General features: G+C 41.9%; 2 protein-coding genes across 2 annotated transcripts; one reads left to right on the top strand and one right to left on the bottom strand.

Moving 5' to 3' along the window:
* The first annotated feature begins 534 nt into the window (after window positions 1-534).
* Window positions 535-13002, top strand: dbndd1 (dysbindin domain containing 1). Its single transcript, XM_035629393.2, has 4 exons — window positions 535-966; window positions 3757-3900; window positions 7492-7629; window positions 11623-13002. Exons 1-4 carry the CDS (start codon window positions 936-938, stop codon window positions 11775-11777), a joined length of 468 nt encoding a protein of 155 aa, XP_035485286.1. The 5' UTR covers window positions 535-935; the 3' UTR covers window positions 11778-13002.
* A 316-nt stretch (window positions 13003-13318) lies between these two features.
* Window positions 13319-22856, bottom strand: LOC118302875 (AFG3-like protein 1). The gene is made up of 17 exons (XM_035629381.2): window positions 22228-22856; window positions 20581-20671; window positions 20382-20441; window positions 20160-20278; window positions 19212-19361; window positions 19036-19110; window positions 18569-18693; window positions 18211-18481; window positions 17988-18125; window positions 17662-17809; window positions 17468-17575; window positions 16250-16375; window positions 15995-16105; window positions 15453-15568; window positions 15131-15331; window positions 14299-14493; window positions 13319-14158 (listed from the first exon to the last, which is right to left on the bottom strand). The coding sequence occupies exons 1-17, from the start codon at window positions 22348-22350 to the stop codon at window positions 13928-13930; spliced, it is 2388 nt and encodes a 795-aa protein (XP_035485274.2). The 5' UTR covers window positions 22351-22856; the 3' UTR covers window positions 13319-13927.
* Between the last annotated feature and the right edge of the window lie 318 nt (window positions 22857-23174).

Below are 23174 nucleotides of genomic sequence, written 5' to 3'. Positions count from 1 at the left end.
TTCACACACTCACATCACACACGCACACACACACACACACACACACACACACACACACACACACACACACACACACACACAAACCTATAAGAATGTCCACGCACACGCACACACACACACACACACACACACACACACACACACACTCAAGTCATTCAGTGATGGGTTACATTTATGATTTGTCATTGCTCTCTCAAATCTAAACCTTTGGCCTTGTGTAAGGTGTAACAAGTTGCCTATAAGAATGTCCACGCACGCACGCACGCACGCACGCACACACACACACACACACACACACACACACACACACACACACACACACACCGTCCAGTGGTCTATAACCCTCTCTTGACACCCCATTTTTCTCAGTCTGGGCAGGCTGCCAGCTCAATCCCCCCTCCCTCCCTCTTTGTGTCTGTGTGTGTGTGTGTGTGTGTGTGTGTGTGTGTGTGTGTGTGTGTGTGTGTGTGTGTATGTGTGTGTGTGTGTGTGTGTGTGTGTGTGTGTGTGTGTGTATGTGTGTGTGTGTGTGTGTGTGTGTGTTCTGTACATACCAAGCCAAGCCTCACAATGCTGCGCTCACTAAACCAAGCGGCTCAGACGTTGCAGTGAAGTCTCTGTTCCCAGAGCCAGACCCTCGTCACCGTGGTGGACAGTGGCGAGGCGCTGCAGCAGTGATGCCTGAGCGGAGCAGGTGAGGTGAGCGAGAGGAGAAACCATCAGCACCTGTCTGGGAAAATTTAGAACAACGGAGGACAAAAGAAAAGAAGAAGAAGAAGAAAGAGGAGGAGGAGGAGCGTGTACCCACCCCTGCTCACACACACAGAGGCACACTCCCCCCCTCGCCTCCTCGCCTCCTCCCTCCTCCCTCCCTGTCTGTCTCCTCCACTCCGATGCTGGTGTGGTGAACAGCAGGACTCTCTCTGCTAAGCTGCATGGAGGCACAGGGAGGGGCAGGGAGCCCAGGTAAGAGCCATTTTCTCTATTCTCTTTATCCCTGTGCCTCAGCCTGTCACATTACACGAGCATGGTGGTGGTTGTTGTGAGAGTGTCTCTGTCTTGTGAAGGACTTGTGCTGTGACAGTGTCTTTCTACATATATGTCCATAATGTTTGCAATAGGGGAGACACTTAATGAACGGCTGGACCAAAACATCCATGAATAATACATTCAAGCTTCATGTTCAATCAGTTTGCTTAGTTGTACAGTTATATATCTGCACACTATAGGTCAACCACACTAAAGCTGGTCTGATGAAGTACAATAGTGGATGGATGTGGCCTTTGTGTGAAGAGCATCCAGAGAAGCCTGTGCTGTGTAGTACTGTAGCACTGTACAGTGCCTCAGCGCCACTGTTGTTTTATAACACCGAAAACATTGAAAGGGTTCATCACGAAAAGTGTTTTCAGTGATCTAAATGACATGCCCATATAGGATAGATATTAATATTTGCTTTAATAGATTATGAAAAAGATACGAATCTCATAATGTAGTGAGGCAAAGCAGTAAAAGGGGAAGTTTATTTGTCACTACTCTGTATCTGAGCACCACATATTCATGGTGATGGCGGGAAGGACCTGCCCATGATAAACCGGAACATTATTTGTTCATTAAGATTAGATTGAATTAGAGGGAACATCATTAAGATGATGTATCGCAGAAAAGGGTCACTAAGTGTGACTCCTGGGTGGCAATATTTGTATTGTGATAGACAAAGCAACCGTTCAGAACTAACCGCCACCCACGCCCTGTGTGTGAGGATTAGCCTTAACATTGGTAGAGAATACATCAGTAACTTTAGAAACTGTTGAAGGACACAAGACAGAGAGACATCAACACGCATGGTGACCTGGTGAAAATGGGAGATGAGTTAGGATGTTGATTCCTCCTGTCTGAGGTCATCAAATCAGGAGCCACCGGACTTGATTGTAGATTCTTGAAGATGGGTCACAGGATGAGAGATGAAACAAAGCCAAGTCCATTCGCTCCTGAGTCAACGCCTTTGGATAAGAACGACTTGGACGAACGAGAATGTCCCCAGACATCATCCTGTCTGAGCTACACGGTGAAATGCCGATTGATTTATTGAACCGCAACACTGAGTTGGATTCAACTTTTGACAAATGTACAGAACTTCATCTTCACACATCCCCCTCCTCTCTTTCTCTCTTTCTCTCTGTCTCTCTGTCTCTCTGCCTCTCTCCATCTGTCTGTCTTGGGTTAGTTGATTCACAGGCGTCAAGGGCTGACAGCTCAAGGCAGGGTCAGCCGTATAGCCTGAAAAGGGCTCAGGATGTGATATGACTGTCGTCTTGCCAGCAGTGTCTTATATTCTCATCATTCACTTGGGGTTCTTCACTGTCAGCTCAGCAGGTGGTGGCTAGAGCAGGCCATCTGTGTAAACTTGAGAATTATACTGTGACCTTCTCAAATGCCCCTTTTCCTCTGTCACAGTGGGAGCCAGCATAGATCCACAGGCATTCTGGGAGATTTATTTCATCCCAAGTCTTATATGAGAATATCTCGGAAGGTACATCTGTTGTCAGTTTGGCCACACTAACAACGTGTCTAGATGACTATAGAAGCAGTAATTCAGCAGGAGCTCTACAGTGAGTGTTTGCTGAAGGAGGTGATGCGAAGGGGAAACCATTGCTGCTGGTAGACAGTCTAAATATTGACCAAACATTTCATTATCACAACAGAGGTAATGCCCCTCGCTTGGGAAATCAATTAAAAGGGGAGTGAGCTTCTCCGGTCGAAATCAAAATCCATCATGATCAGGCCCCGACCTTGGGTTTAGCATGTTTTTCATCTTTATCAATTAGAAATTCAACTGCGTAGGAACATATTGCAAGTAAAACATGGCACCGGCCATCTGGTGAGGCTCACCAGGAAGCCATGCTCCACTCCCACGTTACTCTCTATTTAATCTGCATGCGATCATTAAGACAGCCATACTTTTACAGCCATCTTTTTTGCTTAATAGTGTGTTTTTCTAGTATATTTTTAGTGTCCATGTTTAAAAAAAATACAAAATGCCTGATCTGATGCAAGAGAAGAGTCTGTCATCACTTCATGCAGTTTGGAAATTTAGATTGCAAGTGTAAATCTACTTTTGAGGATCCTTTTCAATTAAAAATGAAGTGCTTCTGTACAAATGTGCTCACTCCACTCCTTTTCATCACACTGTGTTTTTTCGCCTGTGAACATTTAACCTTGATCAGGTCTAACCAATTTAGAGATTGTGCCCACTCTTGCATTTGGAAGGGATCCTATTTAAAGTACTTTCTATTTTCGGACTTTGTTCACAGCCTGTGTAGACACACTTTTCTATTTTGAATGAATGTTTGAGATGTTTTTCATTTGGCCTGAGCGAAGGGCACAGCCAGGGTGCGAGGATACATTTTTCTTTATGGAAACATTAAAATAAGGAAACCGTGACAACTGTTGAATACCGTTGAAACCAATCTCCTTTCGAGGAATCACATATCTACAATACCTTTAAAACTGTCTATGCACATGCTCAACAGAAACTGATATGGACCTGACTATAAAGGCAGAGTGTGAGGACTTATATAGACTGCATGGCTGTTGTAAAGAAAGTATTAAAGCAAGACAGAATAAACTGATATTGAAACATTACAATGGACAGTTGGGGATTAATGGTTTCTGTTTTGATAATTAAGTGAGAAAACATCACTGAACATGATGGTGTGTGTGTGTGTGTGTGTGTGTGTGTGTTGTGTGTGCTGACAGAGCCCAATAAAGACATCCAGAAGCTGCTGAAGCCCTCCAGCTCAGCCGACCTATCCAAGGAGCTGTTCCAGCACCCAGCGGGGGAGGAGGAGGGCAGCCTGTCGGGGCACACTGCGAGCCTGCTGCACATCTCTGAGAGGAGACGTGAGTACAAGGAAAATAGGAGAAGATATATAGAGAGATATTTACAGTGATGTATATGGATGTTAAGGGGTATTTATGGGTGGAAAATGCCCGGAGCAGCAATGATGATCATTTGCAAGAGTCTTCAGTAAAGAAGGACATAAGGGCCTGTTGCTGTTAACAGTCCCTACCGGATCAATCTACAGTAAAACATAGTAACACATAATGAATCTCCTGTGGAGAACCGGCACATGAGCCAGAGCGTACATCCTCACAGTCAGGGTTGATCTCCAATGATGTAGAAACCCACTGAACGATCACTGCCTACTTTAGGTATCCTGGTCCCACACTCTCAAAGGCTGCTGCAGCTTAGCCTTGGTTGAAAGGACTCATTGTGCGTCAGTCCCATACAGAGGCTTCCCTGTACGTGGCAGACTCTGAGCCCAGGGCACAGAAACACAGGGACTGTGCACTGGGGCTACATGGCTGACAAGGCAGCCTTTATCTGCTCCACTAACTAAACACCATTTTCAGAGACAGCTCATCCAGAGGCTGATGTGATCCACAATCCGTGCTACCTGGCAGGACAGCTAATAGTATGTGGCGAGAAAGGGAGCGGAAGAGAATGACGAGCCAAGACCAACCACTGGTGGTTGAAATATTTTCTAAATTCTGGTAAAATCCCATCCTGAAAAGACATGATTTCAACAAAATGACCAGTCCACAGTGCCACAGAACTACATTGCAGCATCATCCTGAATGGTTTTGAGACAAATTCCTTCCTTGTGCTGCTTTTCTATCTTCAGAAGTAGGGAACCACAGTTGAGTCATCTGCAACATTTATTTTTAGGTCCAGAGCAAATGACCTATACATTCTAAAGTTAAACATCTTAATATCTCAGAAAAGACATTGGTTAGTCGCAACTGAATCACTTACAGACAACATAAAAAACACAGACATAGATAGTACCAGCCCAAAGAAAACTGCAGTGCAGAGGATTTGTATTTTTGGTGGAAAATTGAAGATTAATAATTTATAGAGAAAAAACAGTCATTATCTGTTTGCATTTATCGTGACTAGCAGAAACTGGGCGTTAAAAGAAACTTTTTTTAAAAAGCAGGTTATTTGCTCCAAAATGAAAACATGTCATGCAGCTCTTTTCAAGTAAACCATATTTTATTTATTTCCCCCATCATTGTCAGCTAACCTGCCATCTTTAGTTTGCTGTATAGAATGATGAGATACAAGAGAAGAGTTGTGTGACATGTTTTTTTTCTATCAAATCCGCAACAAGCAATTATCTTTTCATCAATTTGATATTCCAAATTAAAAGGAACACCATTCACACTTACTTTAAGGATTTATTTCACATACATTTAAGATGTATCAGAAGGGAGTATGAAAGCATCAGGGCCCATGGATATGACTTAACCAGGCTGTATGCATGCTGTAAGAAGAGGTAGTGGTCTTTTTCGTCTGCTTTCGACACAAAGTCCTCTTTTTTGTTTTTTAGCCTCAGCGAGAATTCTTCATCGCCAGTCCTCCCCACCGACGTCTCAAAGCTCCCCTGATTGGCTTTTTTGATGGAGGCAGTTGTTTCAGCGTGTCTGCCTGGGAGAGAAAGCGCACTGATCAATTATTCAAGGAGAAAGGGTGTGGGAGCAGGGAGAGGGAAAATGTAGGAGAGGTGGTAAAAAAAAGGAGAGCAGCAGAGTGGGAATACGCATCCAACCAGTTCAAAATAGGAAAATTATGCAGGGAAAGTTTCCTTTTACAAAATGCCTTCATCTACTTCCCCTTTCTTTCCTTTCTGTCGTATTGTTTTACACTCACCCTCTTACCTTGCTTCATTTCTCTCTGCCACTGTTGTCTCTTCATCTTCCTCCTCCACAAGCCTCCCTGTTTCACTGCCTCCAGTTTCGCCACTCTTCCTGAAAAAGCGGGTCAAAATTGAAGGATAGCTTTGTGCCCGCAGCCTGCGAGGAAAGTAAGGAATATTGATCAAAAATATTCAAGAATCACACTCGGCACTAATGAAAGATATGAAGTGAGTAGAGAACAGAATGTATATGATTCTTGTCACCATAATGCATATTGCAGTGTTTCTTATAGACAACTTCTATTCGACATCAGACAGAAAACTTGAATGTAAAATAGTTCTGACTGTTGCCACTTTATGCTGTTATCCATTATCTTTATGGCCACACTCTCTTTTTGTACACATTCAAGCTTTATTTCTAATATAATATCTTGTGGAGTATTTACATGCTATAACCACATGCTCACTGGCTCTGTAAATACTCACGTGTGTCATATCTTTGCAGCATGTGACACAGTCCTGATTCTGACAGGGGGGGTGAGACTGGGGGTGACCGCATTTGGAAACTAGCAGGAGGTTTGGGGTGAAAACAGATGAGGTGTTTGATCACTTTTATTTAAAGATGATTGATCTGGACCATTGCTCAATTTCTATTTGTGTTCTCTTATTGTCACTTCTCCCTTAGAACCCACTTGTCTCCTGGTATTTCTGGCGTTGAGAGTAATTTTCAATCGTATTTGAAACACGGCACAATGACAGCATGACGATTATCCCCTATTAAATCAATATCTGCTCTATGAGGAGGGTGGTGCAGGGAATTAAATGTAGCAGCAGACAAAGAGCAGCAGACTGGGCTCTGCCACTTTAGCCCAAGGCATTGCCTGAAAACAGCACACAAACAACACAGGATGATTACAGGTTTCAATCTGTCATATAGCCAATCTCACATTAGGACTGGATGTTGCATGGCCAGCCAGCATCCACTGATATATTAGAAAATACGAACACATCCATCTCCCTCAGTATAGTGTCCAAACATCTGTTTCACTATAATGGTGGATTTGTTCAGCTCTATTACAAAAGGTTAGAACCTAGCTTGGGTGATGCTGAGGCAAGCAGATATTCTTGGACCCTTTTTGTATGTATTACAGAGTCCTTGAATACATTTTACCGTACATACATTGCATTCAAATTTCAGCTTTGGTGGCAGCCTGACCAACGCTCAGTCATCTGTCTTGTTGATGTTCAGCATAATTGACACTGACCCTGCACTGTGTGCAGCAGTCGAGAGGCCTGGCTGCTAAAGAATCTGAGGCTTGTGCAGAAATGAAGATGTGCAACACGCCCAGGAGAAAATGGAGATGACAATGCATTTAAGAAGTGGCTACTTTCAGGTGCACTGAGTATAACTCCTGTTTGAATTCTCCTGACCACATTGGTGAGTTCACGGGCAGATTCAAGAAATCAATCTGTGACCAAAACATTTCTGAAGAAGAGATGTGCAGACCAAAGGGGATAAAAGAGTGAAAATTATCTGTCCTGGAATTGATTTTACAATATTACCACAAGAGTAAGCTATTGATCTGATTATGAGCACAGAGGAGAGTCAAGAGCGGCATCACACAACGGATTGAGGAGCTGTGTTCATTATAAATGCAGTTTGTAACCCACACTCATTTTAAAGTTATATATTCGATTGCACCGTCATCAAAACAAAACGAGTGAATCATTTTAATCTCTCAACTATCCTCCAGACTGAAACCAGGGTGTTTTCTCTCTCTCTGCCTCGTAGAACCGCTGAGTAGTGTATCTTCTTTAGAGGTGCACTTTGACCTCCTGGACCTGACTGAGCTGACTGACATGTCTGACCAGGAACTGGCTGAAGTGTTTGCTGACTCTGATGAGGAAAACCACAACGAATTCCCAGCAGGTAAGAACAGCTCAAAATGTAAACATATACATGTGCATTTATTTAAAGCTAATTGAGTGTCACAAATATAAAGGGAAGGGGAACCTCTTTCACAACAAAACAATTAGTTGATTCACTCAACGTTTGCGCAGAAAACACTGCACCCTATGTTGATTTAATGATTGTCCTCACAGCACATTGTCAAGCTCTAATGCATTAAGATTTAAACATTTTGTATACACATAATGTGAGCAATAGACTAATGCATTAACATTCTAAGCGCGTTGTTCATGTGTGCAGACACATCTGCTAACCAGTAAAACCATAAGAGAATGAGTGTGGTATTAGTCAATGACCTGTACGAACCTACTACTACTTAGTCAAATGAGCCAAATTATTTTTGATGTCGTGGCCAACCTTTTGATTGTATAAAAATTATTATACAATCAAATAATCTGGGACTTCATGTCACTAGTCACCTATTAGCAAAATTAATCAAACTCAGTATGTGGGCCTAATGTACATATATGCATATCAACAAGACAGTTCCTTCTGCATGCAGGTTTATAATAAATGTTAGTATGTCTTTCTCTCGATTTGCAAAAATTAGCACGAAACCTTTTCCATATTTTATTCATGATCTGTGAGCTTCATCCTTCCTCATCCTGCCTCATCCTACATGCGGACATTGAACTCTCTCCTGCACAAACCCTTTCAGCATGCACACAGGGTTTCATTGCAACTCAAGATTTAAAGGTCCTCTGACACAGTTCAGACAGTGTCTTGCAAATATTGTATATTTTTTGCATGAAACAGGGTTTTCCTCATATTCCTTCTACATGCTGCTTTCACACAGATTTATTATTATAACATCTCCTCTTTCTTCTACATCTTTTTTCCCTTCTCCTCTGTTTTTTAAATTGTTTTTTACTAATGTTCCATATCACAGCGCAGCTTGTTAAGTGTGAGTTATAATACCAGTGGGCCATCTGTTCTGTGTGCTGCTGTCTTCGGCTCTACAGCCAATAATCTTAATCAAACCTGGTCGCAGCCTTTAGTGCAGTAGTGCCTCTTATGTGCAAGAGAAAATTTAGTTTGTTTCATCATAAAACCTTGGTTTCAAGAGTACAAGAGTAGAATGTTAAAATAGCAAACACCAATAGAACTGTCACTGTTGCTCGTGTTAGGATAACTGCAGTGTTAGACAGACCTGCCCAGACGGTCATCGTTATAGGAGATACTGCACCAACCAAGCTACTCGATGGATCATTGTGACAGATTTATTTCAAATGGATGGAAAACAAAAATAAAGTGTATCTTGGCCGCACTGTAGACATGTAACCTTAAAATTTGATGTTACTAATGGAACACTTCCAGGTGAGTAACTAGTCCCGTTATAGTCCCAGTTTTAGACATAAAAGGTTTTGCTCCATTAAAAAAGTGAAATTGAGAATTTATTTATGTGTGAATTGATTACTAACATTCATCCAAACAGTAATTTGATTCTAGAAGATTACTCACAAGAATAAAACAGCTGTTCAGTTGTTTTTATATTTACGCCGGTCTGTCTTGGTATAACTACAACGTTGCAGCTCTTTATATGTTTCTGCCGCAAGGAATTGTGGGACAGAATTTTCTCCTGTTCTTTAGTAAAGGACGGTCCAGTGTTTCCTGTGCTGAAGGAGATATGATAGGACACATTGAAGCTGCGATGTGTGTGCTGATGCTCTAAGAATAACTGTCTGTAAGATATGTTGAAATATATTGTCGTCGGCTAATGATTAATTTAACTGAGAAGTCTCTTGAAATACATTAAATTGTCAACATCATGCACAGCAAGTGTTCTTTTCTCAAACAACCCTGCTATAACTATAATCCTGAAACACGGCTATCTGAATTGTGACAAAGGCAGTTTAAGGAATGATACTTGGTTTATTTGTTCAAAATGTCACCAGTGAGTTCAGAGTGGGGGCGAAAGAGAATAGGACTTAACTTAAACTCATTTATTGTAAATGTGGGTCAGGTAGTACTGAGCTGTGGGAAACTGCTGAGTGTCTAGAGGGAGAGGTTGGAGGAAGTGCAGAGAGGAGATGAACAGTAGATGAGTTCATGCTAAATGTAGGTTCCTGAATAATTCACTTTTGCCTGCAGAGACAAAGTCCTTCAAAGGCCATTATTTATACAGTAGATACTCGTGTCGTGTTTGTTTTTGTTTGTTTAATTTGCATTTGATCCTTTCGTGGACATTTTTATGCAAAACTAGTGAACGTGATCAATTGTACTTCACTGCTAGTCCAGAAGGCTGTGAACATGCAGTAATTTGTGAGACAGTGAACAAAAGGCTGACTTTGTCCAGTTGGTTTGCTCTTTGTTTTAAGCTCAAAGGAGCTTGATGAACCATGAGGTTTACCCTCATACCTGACAACCACGGGCGTGGCTCTTGCCTGCTATTCTTCATCGTCGGAGCAGTAGCACAGTTTTGACTCATGACATTGTAAACTATGCCCTAGTGTGTTTGATCGAAATTTGAATGATCAAGTGCTTCAGAGTGTCTGTTTGCGTTAAGTATTTGGGGAAGGATGCCATGAGACCGAGTGAAGTGATGCAGAAAATATATAAAATAAGTTTTGGAGAAAAATGCTTGCCCCAGTTCACCAACAGTGACTGGGTTGTGCCGGGATTAGCACGCACACATAATTGGGTTGTTGTGTGTCAGTGCATGTACATATAAAGACAAAGTTGGCGTTCTACAATGGTTGTTGTGTCGTCGCAGCTTTTCCATAGGAGAGTCTAGTTTTTCCGAAACATTTAGTCATGCAGCGACACACCGCCTGAAGAATCTTGATGGCTGCTCGCCAGCAGCACAGAAGGAATACATCGCAGCACCTCAAAAAAGAGGAGAAAATCTTTTTATACAGTCTGGGGTGTGTGATTGCCTTTCTTCTTAGATGTGCAAACGTCCCTCACTCTGTGTTTTCAAATATTTTTGCTGAATTCATGTTCGTCAGTCTTTTAATTACGACGTCAGGGCGGGAGAAACCGGCCAACAGAAGTCTCACCAACACCAAGGCTAAGAGCAAAAAAGGGATTGTGCATTTGTGCGCAGAGACATCCGATATAAATACTGTACATCTAAGAGATGCATTTATATAACTGTGTAAACACAACCAGACGTCATCATCAGGGAACAGACAATGCAGCCGACTCCTTCATGCTGCTCATTAGAACCCAGCGGAGACGCCGTCAATCTTCCAGGATCAATATGTCTTTTCACACTTCTCTCGCTGGGGGGGCTGCATAAATCAGGTACTGAGAATAACATTCACTTAAGAGAGCCAGCGTTAGACTGATATGGGCAGTGAAAGGTGGAGCAGGTGTCAGCTCTTTATCAGTCATCTCTTGTCATTCTCCTGCTATCGGTTGGACACCGCCACCAAGTGGTGTGAAGTGGCACTGGCCACAAAACTGGAAATGAACTATTACTTTAAGCAGGAACATTTCAAGGTTCTCTGGGGGCCCCAGGTAAAGACACCTGGGGGGCCCTACATCAAACTGGGGGCCTCTTTATTGGGTTTCAGACCATGGTTGCCGTCGGTCTCCTGTACATAGCTGATCGTAGAACTTGATGGGGTTCTCACAAAATTGTTATTGCAGTGGCCTGCGTTCTTGGGGGTCCAAGGCAACTGCAACTGGTTTTACAAAAACAAAGCAGCATTCCGTGTGACGAACACTCACGTCAAATAATGTGATATTGCATCAAATAATATAAAAACTGTCTCCCCATCGGAGCTTCTCATCATCACTTTCTCGTTCCGATTAATCTTGAATGAACAACAATAAAAGCAAGAAGATACTCCATCTTCCAAGGCCTCTGTTGTATTTTAACAGCAGAGCTCCGGAGTTAGTTGTAAATATTATTTAAGCTACTGTAATATGGAGCTTTATATACTGAACAGTGTCTGCCACGGCTTTGGATTCCTGTTACAAACAAGACGCTGTGTGTTTGGTTCCCAGGTTCCCAACAGCCGGTGCTGCCCAGGGGTGGGTACATGCGCTCCCCCTCATGGACACGCTGCAGCAAAGTCCAGTCCCCGCGCGAGAGAAAACACCACAGCGACTCTGACACCGCAGAGCCCTTAATGAAGCTGGAAAGGCCGAAGCAGCCGTGATGTCTGTGGTGAACCAGCCGTACCGTCGAGAGAGAAGAAACAGAGCCAGACAGGCACAGCCAGAATGGGAACACAACATGGACCAAGAGGCCCCAATCTGCCACCGTGCACTCACATAATGTTTCATGGTGCTGAATAAACGAGTTCAGGTCGAACTCAGGACACTGTGCTCTGTACTATAACTAAAGATGTGAAATACGCACACTCCTCTCTCCCTCTCCTCTCTTTCTCTCTCTCTCTCTCACACACACACACACACACACACACACACACACACACACACACACACACAGAGAGAGAGAAAGACACACTCTGGGCTACCAGAAGATTTTATTTTGTTTTTTTTAATGATATTACAGGGTAAGAGGCCAGCAGAGTAAGAGCACCTCAGTCCTCACTGCCTCTCATGGTGGGCGGTTGTGTCCACGGCGTGAGGCCAGATATTCCGTGTGAAGTTCAGACACTGGGATTCACATTGAATTACCGGGACGTGAGCTTAAACATATCAATAAAGTTGTTCAAAGCAAAATGCTGAGACCGGTTCTTAATGTGCTGCTTGAAAATGTAACAGGGTTTCTTTTTCTGTTGCCTATAAAGAGGGCAATTTATCCAGTGGGTGAGTGTGAGGCCACATTCTTTCCATCAGACCCTCTCATCTAAATGAACAATTTGTGTTGTAATTTTTAAATGGTTAAATAAAACATTGCACTTCTCTCACTGGATCGTATTTACCGTGGCCTCCAGAATTATTGGCATTTGGGGCAGATGACTAAAAGGATAAAAAGCCAAGTCATCTCTTGTTCAAACATTTGTTTAGACTAAATTATTTATTTCATTTTCCTTATCATTTTGGAATTGATGGCTGCCAAAATCACTGCTGCTAACTCAAGATGGTAACACAAAAGTTGATTGGCAGTCAAATGTTAGAAATGACGGTAGAATCGCACCTTAGTCAGGAAGATTTGCAGGAATGCTGCATAAAGTGCCAACAATTTTCTAATCATCTTTTATAAGATAAGCAACATGTCTTATCTTTCTAAGCAAAGGGAAACGGCTGATTTCTTGATTTATTTATCTAATGTTAAGCTTGTCTATACCAGGCGTGCCAATAATTCTGAATGCTCTGACACAATGGATCGATGGTGACACTGGGATGGTGCGGACAGCGCTGTGGAGATATGAGACGACTGGGATGGTGGAAGAAAGAATAAATATTAGTCTTGAACAAGTCTGTTTGTGTGATTGATCAGGCTACAACACTAAAGAGGAGATATATTCTGTATGGTTTGGCAACACAGTGCACACTTTATTCCCTATGTTTGAGTATTTATTTACATGAAATTGACAGATCTGTACTTTCCTTTCTATAAAATATCCCTGGTGCTCTTTTAGTGATGTGGAATGAGACCAGCTGCTAAAATGATATTGGTTCCATAGCAGAGAGGCAGTGGGTTTACAATTAATCCAGTGTCCACTGTAGATACTGTGTTGTCCAAATAGCATTATTTTAAAGGCATTTGTACAAAAAAAGTACGACTGTGTAAAAATCAATTGTACAAACACAAGACTGCAGCATTTATTTGACACTCCGTACACAACATTGTCAAATCCTCATTAAAATAATTGTTTTTAGAAATCACATTGTCCTTTCAGAGAAGCTGGTCTAACTGCCGCTGCACTAGTGTGTTTGAGTCCCAACTTAAACTCTAAGATGAAACATAGTTTCCTCCACACATATTTACATACTTAGCCACCGATATGATGAAATAATAGCGAACTAAAAGCATCTTTATTACATTTATTGACCAATACACAAGTAGTTTGTATACCTTTCACAAAAGCCCAGGAAGTTGTTCTGTGGCAAGTTTGTCAGAGTTATCGCTCTTAAGGACGACATCAAAGTGTGGGAGAAGGCACTCGTCAAACGTAGGCAACAGAGTGCACTGTGCCAAAAGCTTTGGCCAAGTGACTTTTAATTCCCCTAACATTACACACTTTCTGAATTCCGGCTGGAATATAAAAACTGCAGTCGAATAAATTGCATGTTTAGAGCCCTGACAGGCTGCAGGCTGGACCTGATGGCGCTGTCCTTACTTCAGAAATATTCACAGGAATCCAGTGGAATATTTGCCTTGAGGCAGCACGTCCACCTACAAGTAAAGGCCTGACTTATTTAGGCCCGATTTTCGTAGGTGCTTTTCATCGCCTTTGCTCTTGCTCCAGTTCTTTAGACCTTCAGGAAGAGAGGTGTCCTCCTCAGATTCCCCCAACCCTTCAACAAACTCCTCATATGATGACCTCTCTTGAAAGGGACGAGGTCCTAACAGCTCCACCATGTCAGCCTTGTCTAGCATCTCCTTTTCTAGAAGACATTTTGCCACCTGCAACAGTAAAGCATTTTAAATCAACAAACAACATCAAGTCAGGCTAACTCCATCATCAATTAAACTGCAGGTGGTATTACTAAAGGCATTACTTTAATCATCTCTCCAACTATTCTCAAAGTGAAACCAGTTCTCACCTTCTCCACCATTTCCTTCTTGTCAGAGACAAGCTGAAGTGTTCGCTGGAAGGCAGCGTCTATGAGCGAGCGGACCTCCCGGTCTATGAGCTGGGCTGTAGGCTCGCTGAAGGGTTTCTGGGTAACTGTGTTGCCCTGCCGAGGGAGGTCAAAGGAAACCTGACCCACCGCCTCGTTCATTCCGAACTCTACTACCTGAAAGGTGCAGAGACAAGTAGAGAAATGAGCACTGTTGAATGGAACAGTCTTGAACTTCGGAGACTGTCCAGAGAATCGGGCCTTTTCATACACGTCGCAGACAACAGGGGACTGTTTGTGTCCGACACATTTTCAGCTAGTGGAAATATTCTGTTTGGTTTAGAAGACGAGAAGTCACTGAATTTGCATTCTCACAACAGCTCCTCCAGGTTATGTCTAGAAAGGACCAGATGTTGCAGTGCATGTTCGAGAGCACTTTTTTTTTTTTTAAATGTCAAACTGTGCTGCTCCACTTCAAATGCACCACTTGCTATGTGCCTTGTTTTCTACTCATTGTGTTTAGTGACTTTTAAACTGAGCATCTACTACAGCTGGGACTGTAGCAGTTTGTCTGCAAGTAGTCTGCGAGTTCTACTAAAATGATAATGAATATTACACTGATAACAAATTTACCATATCATGTGTGTTTTTTGTTTATGCAGCTATTTTTCATTTCTACATTATTGGGTGACTTCTCTTTCAGCAAGGAGGGTGATTCACTACTGATCAGTGTTTCTTTCACTACGGAATCCCATACAGCAGCTCACAGCCCTGGGTATCTATACACATGCTCGCTGTAAAACGTGGCGATTACCTGTGCATAGGCAGATTGCGTGACTTTCCTGAGGTCATCGTGTGCTCTGGTGGTGATACGACGAAGGAAAACCTGCTCAGCCACTCGACCTCCCAGCATCATGCACATCCTGTCAAACAGCTGCTCCTGGGTGAACAGGTACTGTTCCTTAGGCAGGTACTGGACATAACCCAGACCCTTTCCTCTGGGAACAATGGACACCTGGGGAAGGACATTATCATCAATTTAATAATCAATATAATCATTTATTGAGATCCTACTTTGACTATAGACGATCAAACCTAAGAAGTGAGAGAAAACAGGTGATAATAGGTCTGAATACTTTGAGCAGGGGGTCTGCATGTTCTAGGAACCAGCCGGCCACAGCGTGTCCAGCCTCGTGATATGCCACAGTCGTCTTCTCTGGAACCTGAAGTACCCGAGTCTTTTTCTCCAGACCTGAGAGAAAAGAAAATGTCTTAAACTGTGTTTTGTCCAAGCAGTAATTTCTCAAGGCTGATGTGCTCTTCAAACATAAAGTAAATACAGCTGATAGGCTAGTGCATGAACCAAATACTTCATCTTTTGAATGATGCATGAAACCTCACTGTAAGTAGACATGTCAAATTGAATCCTTATAGAGAAGCTTCAATGTGAAACTCTATATCAGGACACAGCCTGTATCTCAAGTTGAAGCACTTTAGAGTTCACATTCATAGATCAATGTATAGCTGATCAAAACTTCATATTACAGAAATGCAAATCATAACTTAACACTTTATGATCCTTGCCGTCACAGTTGACTAACTGTAATAAAGTGTAGAACCCACATTGCACAATTCACTCTATGAGCAGTGGCATAATATCAAGTGCAAGTTAACTTACCTCCGATAACTCTGTCGACTGCCTGTTCAAAGTGCTGAGTGTTGACGTGCTGGTCGAGGTGACGTGCAGCTATCAGTGCTGCCTCATTACACACGTTAGCGACATCAGCCCCTAAGACACACGACAGAAGACACCACAAACAAGTCAGACTGTGATGTGACACAAAAAAATCTAAGGGATACAGATTTTTGATTAATATAAAGACTGAGCCGTGTGTACATATGTGAACAAATATGACATATCTCCTGTTCTTACCAGTAAAACCTGGGGTAAGTGCAGCGAGCTTTCTGGCCAGAGCATCTGCTTCTATACTGGAGTCCAACTTCAGAGGTTTCAAATGCACCTTAAAGATGGACGCTCTTCCTGTAATGTCTGGTGGGCCTGTGGAAAAAAAGGAAAACAAAAATATTCCCATGCCCTCCAGAACATCTGCTTAGGATAGATTAACAAAAAGGATATTAAGCAAAGTAACATTAAAAGAATGGTTTCTGCCAACACACAGACATAGACACCAAGGTAGTTGGTCTGCTTTGGATTAATTAAATTAAACAGTTGGGTCTAGCAAAGTCAAAAGTCAATAGACCACTGAGTCTATGAAGTCTATTTGATTAAACTCGCAACAAAATAATAAAGTTTTAACACAGGGCAGTATTCATGCAAGCTAAACCACAATTTTTAAACAAATGAACATCAATTATTGTTGTGTTTTGAAGCAACATTATCTCACCAACATTGTTTACATGTAGCAACAGAAAGAAACTAAACAACCCAGAGAGGAGCGCTGTGCGGCCATATCCCTCATGTTGGCCTCCAGTTATCTAATCCGTCTTTTATGAAAAGCCAGCTCTCTCATTTTGACACAGTTTCCTTTGTCAGGGAGAAAACTGCCCTGCCCACCATCATCCTGCCTGGCTGGCGTGAAGCAAATTAGGCAATTTTATTTTTTTTATGGATACCATCCAGTATGAGTATGAGTGTTAGTAAAGCTAGAATGTGGTTCTTTTACATATAAATGAACATAGTTTACATTCAAGCCCTTTCCAACTGAGTTCACACAAAGTTGATTGAGCAAATCAGTGCCAAGAAAATCTCTCTGTGTCTGTAATAAAAGTAAATTTAGTGTCTGTGGCATCAGTCTGACACAAGCCAACTGGTGGTGATGCATTTAACACCAACAAGCAATTTTGCCAGAGCTGAAGAGGGGAGCAAATGGAGCAACACAGACGGAGTAGGCTTCAGCAACTGTGGCGGATTGCGCTGGAAAAACCTTGGACACGTCCAAGAAAAAGTTAAATTAAATCTAACTATATAATAAATTACTGTCTAGGAAATGTCTCAGTAGTCAACTGTGTTTGTGTTATTTCCCTTACTGCCAGAGGGAGGGGACAACATTTCTCACTCAAGGGTTAAGTATGTCATTGTCATTAGTGAGAGAAAAAAAAAAGAAAGCAAGAAATCGTTAAAAATATTTACCGATGTATATGTGTCGATCGAAGCGTCCAGGCCTCATCAGAGCTGGATCCAGGATATCAGCCCGATTGGTGCCAGCCAAAACGACCACGTTGGTGCTACTGTTGAAGCCTGTAAAGAAAACAGGCGAAATTCAAATGTTAGACCAGGAATGGGAGAAAGGCGCAAACAGCGAGAGAAGTAAAACTTCTGCCTACCATCCATTTCCACAAGCAACTGATTAAGGGTGTTTTCCTGCTCGCTCTGGTCGTTCCCTCGGCCTCTCTTCCTGCCCACTGCATCAATCTCGTCAATGAAAAGGATGCAGGGGGCATTTCTCCGAGCCTTGGCGAACATATCCCTCATCTGATATAGGTCGGGAAAAGAGAAATCAGAAATATGATGTTAATACTCAAACATAGAGGGGAAAGAAAAATGTGGGTATATACTCAACTCTGTAGCAACTTCAAAATTTCGTTTACAGATAATCTGGTCGGACAGGAGCATCAACTGCATGTGACCCATCATTCAGCTGAGTACTGACCCGAGCTGGGCCCACGCCAACAAACATTTCCTGGAACTCTGAGCCACTGATGGTGATGAAGGGGACATTGGCTTCGCCTGCAGTTGCCTTTGCTAGCAAGGTCTTTCCATTTCCAGGTGGCCCTGACAGTAATGCACCCTGTGAACAAAGATGTTACAGTATGATGACCATAAAATATACGGGACTTGACAACGATTCATCCAATACGAATCACATAACACACCTTTGGGATCTTGGCTCCGAGGGCCTGGTACTGACATGGGTTCTTCAGGAAGTCGACAAACTCCACGATCTCCAGTTTGGCTTCTTCACAGCCTGCAACATCCTTGAAACGCACACCGATGTTGTCTTGGATTATCTTGGCTTTTGATTCACTCATGCTGAAGGGGTTTGCTTGCCTACCTCCACGTCTACCTGCCATCGGTCTCTGCCGCATGGCAAAAAGCAAAAATCCAACCAAAAGTATGTTTGGGAGAAGACTAAAAAGAAGTGTCCTATGGAGAAGGAAAGACGAACCACGTGAGCAAATCCAGTTTGTAAAGATTTGAAGTCGCTTTAATGTGAAAATTCTAGTTACTCACCCATCACTTTCAGTGCTGTAGAACACAGGTACTCTGTGAGTGGAGTTCAGACCGACCTCCTGCTGGGCCATCTCCAGGTTGTGCTCCAATGAGTCCACGCTGCCAATGTTGAACCACAAATAGCTCTGAAACACACACACAACACAAAGCTCAAGGTTATATACAATATATTAAGAAAACGCCTTTACCTACTTAACGTGTCTTCCAAACTGTCATTTACATTTTTTTTATGTGAACATAAGAAACAAATGGAAAAAGAAACATGAGTTCTTCTATTTTATGTAAATAACATTTTGTTAACTTTTGTCACTACTTTTCTTTTATTGTATTGTTTTCTAGTTTATAAATCAATTTACAGGTCAGGGCTCATTACAATCATATTTCATTATAATCTGTGCCCAACAATATTCAATCATTTCATAAACTAGGTAGGAGGTAGAGTGACCATTATCATTATTTCAACTAACCACTTCTGATGCTCTGACTCCACGGGCAGGATATACTTTGACATATTGTTTGTTGACAACCTCCAGGTGATCCACCTGTGTGGACCAAGAAAACATTTGTCCACATGGATGCAAAAACATGGAGCATTACAGACGAAATCCAGGTACAGAAGACACAGCCACTCTCCGCCACTTACCAAGTCTCTACTCAAGTAGTGATGCACAAAGTCCTTCCACGAGATCTGGACCCCCGTCTCCCTGAAGTAGAAGTACAGAAAAGCTGTGGCCATGCCTGCCGCGCCGACAGCAAGGTTCTGCACCGCTTTTTTATCCAAGGGAAAATCATCCTGTAGGATAGAGAAAGTGAGAGAGCGATGATGGACTGACCGGTTGATTATATAGACATGTTGAGACGGTGTCAACATGTCACATGTCACACTGTGGTTTTAAAAGCAGCATCATCTAAACAGCTCCGCCCACAGAGTTGCTTCAGCCCCTTTTTGACCAAAGTGAACCTGGTGCTAGTGCTGGTTTGCAGCTGGTTCAACTTGCGAACCTTAAAGAACTAGTTTGCTTTAACACAGACTCGATCCACGTCATTATACGTCACTGTATATTTGACCGGCAAAGAGTTGATGGCACTCTGGCTGAGAGACAGTTCTTTGGCTTTCGAACCGGCCCTTGAACTGCCTTGGTGTAAAAGGGGTATCTGTTGGGTGAGGGTCTGGGCTGTGACTGTTTTTGGGGAGATCTTTGCTGGATGCCAAATTCTGAGGAGAGTAGAACTAAATCATACCCGTTTATAGACAGTCTGTCTCACCATGGACTCTTTGTCACCGTCTTCTGAGAACTTTTTTTCCCCTTAGCTTTTGCTGATAGCCTTAGTTAAAAAACATATATTGTTTGCTCATTATTGATATTTAGATGAAAATCTGACCATGTTCCAAGACAAATTTAAAAATGAATGCAGGTTTCTTTTTCTTAGCACTGCAGTCATTTCTGTTTTGTTTTCTTTTTATCAATTCAGAAGAATCCAACTCAGACTAAAGAGTGATACCAGGCATCATTTGAGTTAATATAGTCCACATTAGTGTTATTTTTGATGAGATGCATTGACAACCTCAAGAAAATACAGTAGCTTGCACCTGAAATCGCGTCCACCAGTGTGCTTCTTCATTTTTTCCTCCTCTTTGTCTCTCATCCCCTCTGTCATTGGGTCCCCGCCCGTCCCCTCCAGAAGCCTCCTGCCCTTTAGAATTTTCAGCTAAATGGTGACAGAGAACAAGTCGTACACTGCAGCAGAAGTAATCAGAGAGAATTATGTAAAACAAAAATAATGCTTTCAATTATCACACACTTTCACTCACCTTCAATCGGTTTGTTGACGCCAGTGGTCTCTTCGCTCTTTGGGAAGAACTTTTCAAATCCTAAACCAATTCAACAACACACACACACACACAGAACAGTAGAATTGGGTGTAAATGCCTCCCACATCAACCTAAATCCGTTGACGTCATTGTGTTCACTCATGTAGCTGCAGTAAACAGAGGAACAGTGTTACGTTACCTCTTGGTGGTTTGTTCGAGCTGAGTAACCGAGTGACTGAGAGACTGTGTTGATGACATCCACCACTTTTTCTTTGGATGAGTGACGTCTTCTGAAATAACATTTTAAAAGTGTATAGTGAATATGTTAGCGCCGATTGAAAAAAGACCAGTGGAGAAGAAACAGGTATGAAATGAAAGTTCCACGTAACAGATGTTATTACCCCTAATGTAAAACACTAAATGAAACATGATCATACAGTCTCGTGGTTTCTCCAGCTGAATTGGTCACACACACACACCAGCTTTTATCTTGATATTTATTTATCTGTCCTGCCACCTGTTTTTCCAAACATTATTTAAAGTGTCACTGAAATCTCATTATGACCTGGACTCTCTACTCGCTGTCACAAATAAACCTAATTTCATGAAGTCATTACAACACAGTTGCAAATAATCTACTTAGACTTGACACTGAACAGCTGCTACACAGCTCACATCCTATTTTAGTTTGTTGTTTATTATGAGGGAACAGAGCACAATTGCATATATAACTGTAAATATATATTTACTTACCCATCTGTAACCTGTTCATATTCAAAGTGGAATCAATTATTCTTAATAATTACAGACTCTTTTAGAAGTGGCTAAAATATGTTGCTCCTCCACAAAAGTGGAAAATATTTGATTGTGTGAAAATTCACATGCCATAAATACAGTACACACATGTCAACAACTGAGTAAAGTTATGTGACTGCTGAACAATAATCTTTATTATAAAAGATACAAATATTCAATGTTTCGATATTTTAAAGTATGAGAATAAAAACATATTAAATGATGAATAACATTTAACATTTAACATTTAACCCGAATTGAGAAAACTTGACAGTCCAGTGAACATACACATTGTAATTTCTCCACATATCTGCCCTCATGTAACCCAAACTTAAAGCTACTATCAGCCTGGCAGTGTATCAGCTGAACATTTACCATCCAAAGTTCAGCAAACAGAAGAAATATTCCTCAAATAAACGTACAGTTGAGGGATGGTGCTGTAATCAAGATGAATATCAGTGTCTATTATATATTATGTTTCAAATGAACAATGAGTGTCAACCGTCAATGAATAAATAAATGAATGAATATTTCATTTAACACCAATAATATATTATATCTAAATTACATTTTGATTCAGAAAAGAAGAAGACAAACATCCTTTTTTATCTGGTGATGCTCAGGCAAACAGAAAAATCACAATGTGAACTTTACCTTTAGGTTTGTTCTACTTCAATAGAAAAACAGAAAGTCCACAGAAGCTGTGTAACATAGTGAAACTGTATTAGGCTACATGTTATTTTTGAACATATAGTATTTTTTTTCCAATCACTGAGAAATCCAAGCTCTCTGCTTTCAGCTCCTGGACCTGACTAACGTCTGAGCTCTTGGTCCCAACAACTGTCTGGACAGTCTGCACCCACAGACCTTTCTAACGTGACAGCGGAAAACATGTTCGTGTTTATTTGCACGTAGATCCGTGTGTGTGTGTGTGTGTGTGTGTGTGTGTGTGTGTGTGTGTGTGCGTGTGTGCGTCTATAAAGTTTTCAATCAGCTGTTTCTCGACAGGACAGTGCAGAGTGTACATGATGAACACACAACATCACCGTACCGCCGCCAGGACGCCGCTGCAGGGAACAGCTGGAGCTGGAGGGACCGTGGAAAGTTGTGGGCTCCACGACCGGACCGTCCGGACCCGGCCCCGGAGGGGCCCGAGGAGCAGGAGGAGGGCCATCGAGTCCGCTTGTCCCGGATCACCCAGTCCGACCGAGCATCAGACACGAGACACACACACACACACACACACACACACACACACACACACACACACACACACACACTGTCCTCTCGCGAGATCTCACGGTCACATCAAATTGAATTTATTATATTTTAAATGGATTCAGACACGAAACGAGGACTTTTCTTCCACAATGTTGAACTGCGATGTTCAGTAGGTTTTTTTTTTCTTCCTCTTTTTGTCCAGGGACCGTATTTATAAGACACGAACATAGTGTGGACAAGTTCACTGGGTTCATTCTGTACTCACACAGCAGAACATATATCTCTATAATACAGGTATTAGTTTCAACAGTATATTACATATCTGGTTTTTTATACACCAACATTGCATGATGACTGGCTTTTGAATCCGAGTCCATAGAGATATTATCACAATCAGAAATACTGTACATTCTGTACTTTGCAGGATGTTGAATGACGATTGGTGGATACTCCTCTTGTACACACACACACAATGTCCTTCCCCACGTGTAGCCCAAGTGGGCGTGTCTAATCCATATGTCGCCGCAGCCCACTTTTCTTTTTTTAACCATTGACCGGTTATTAGTACTCAGTGTACTCTGCATTGAAGTACAGTTTGAAGCACGTACACTTTGAATATTTTCCTTCTATGCCACTTTATATTTTTACTCCATAAAAATGTCAGTTAATTATTCATTGCTGCATTAAAGTAAAACATTAAATTAGTCTATCCAAAGATTTTTTTTGTAATTTGCAATCATTTTTGATTATTCTTCTACAATTGTAATCCGAGCATCT

Source organism: Scophthalmus maximus, chromosome 4, assembly GCF_022379125.1.
Source record: "Scophthalmus maximus strain ysfricsl-2021 chromosome 4, ASM2237912v1, whole genome shotgun sequence".
Lineage (NCBI taxonomy): Eukaryota > Metazoa > Chordata > Actinopteri > Pleuronectiformes > Scophthalmidae > Scophthalmus > Scophthalmus maximus.
This window is presented reverse-complemented; position numbering and strand designations above follow the sequence as displayed.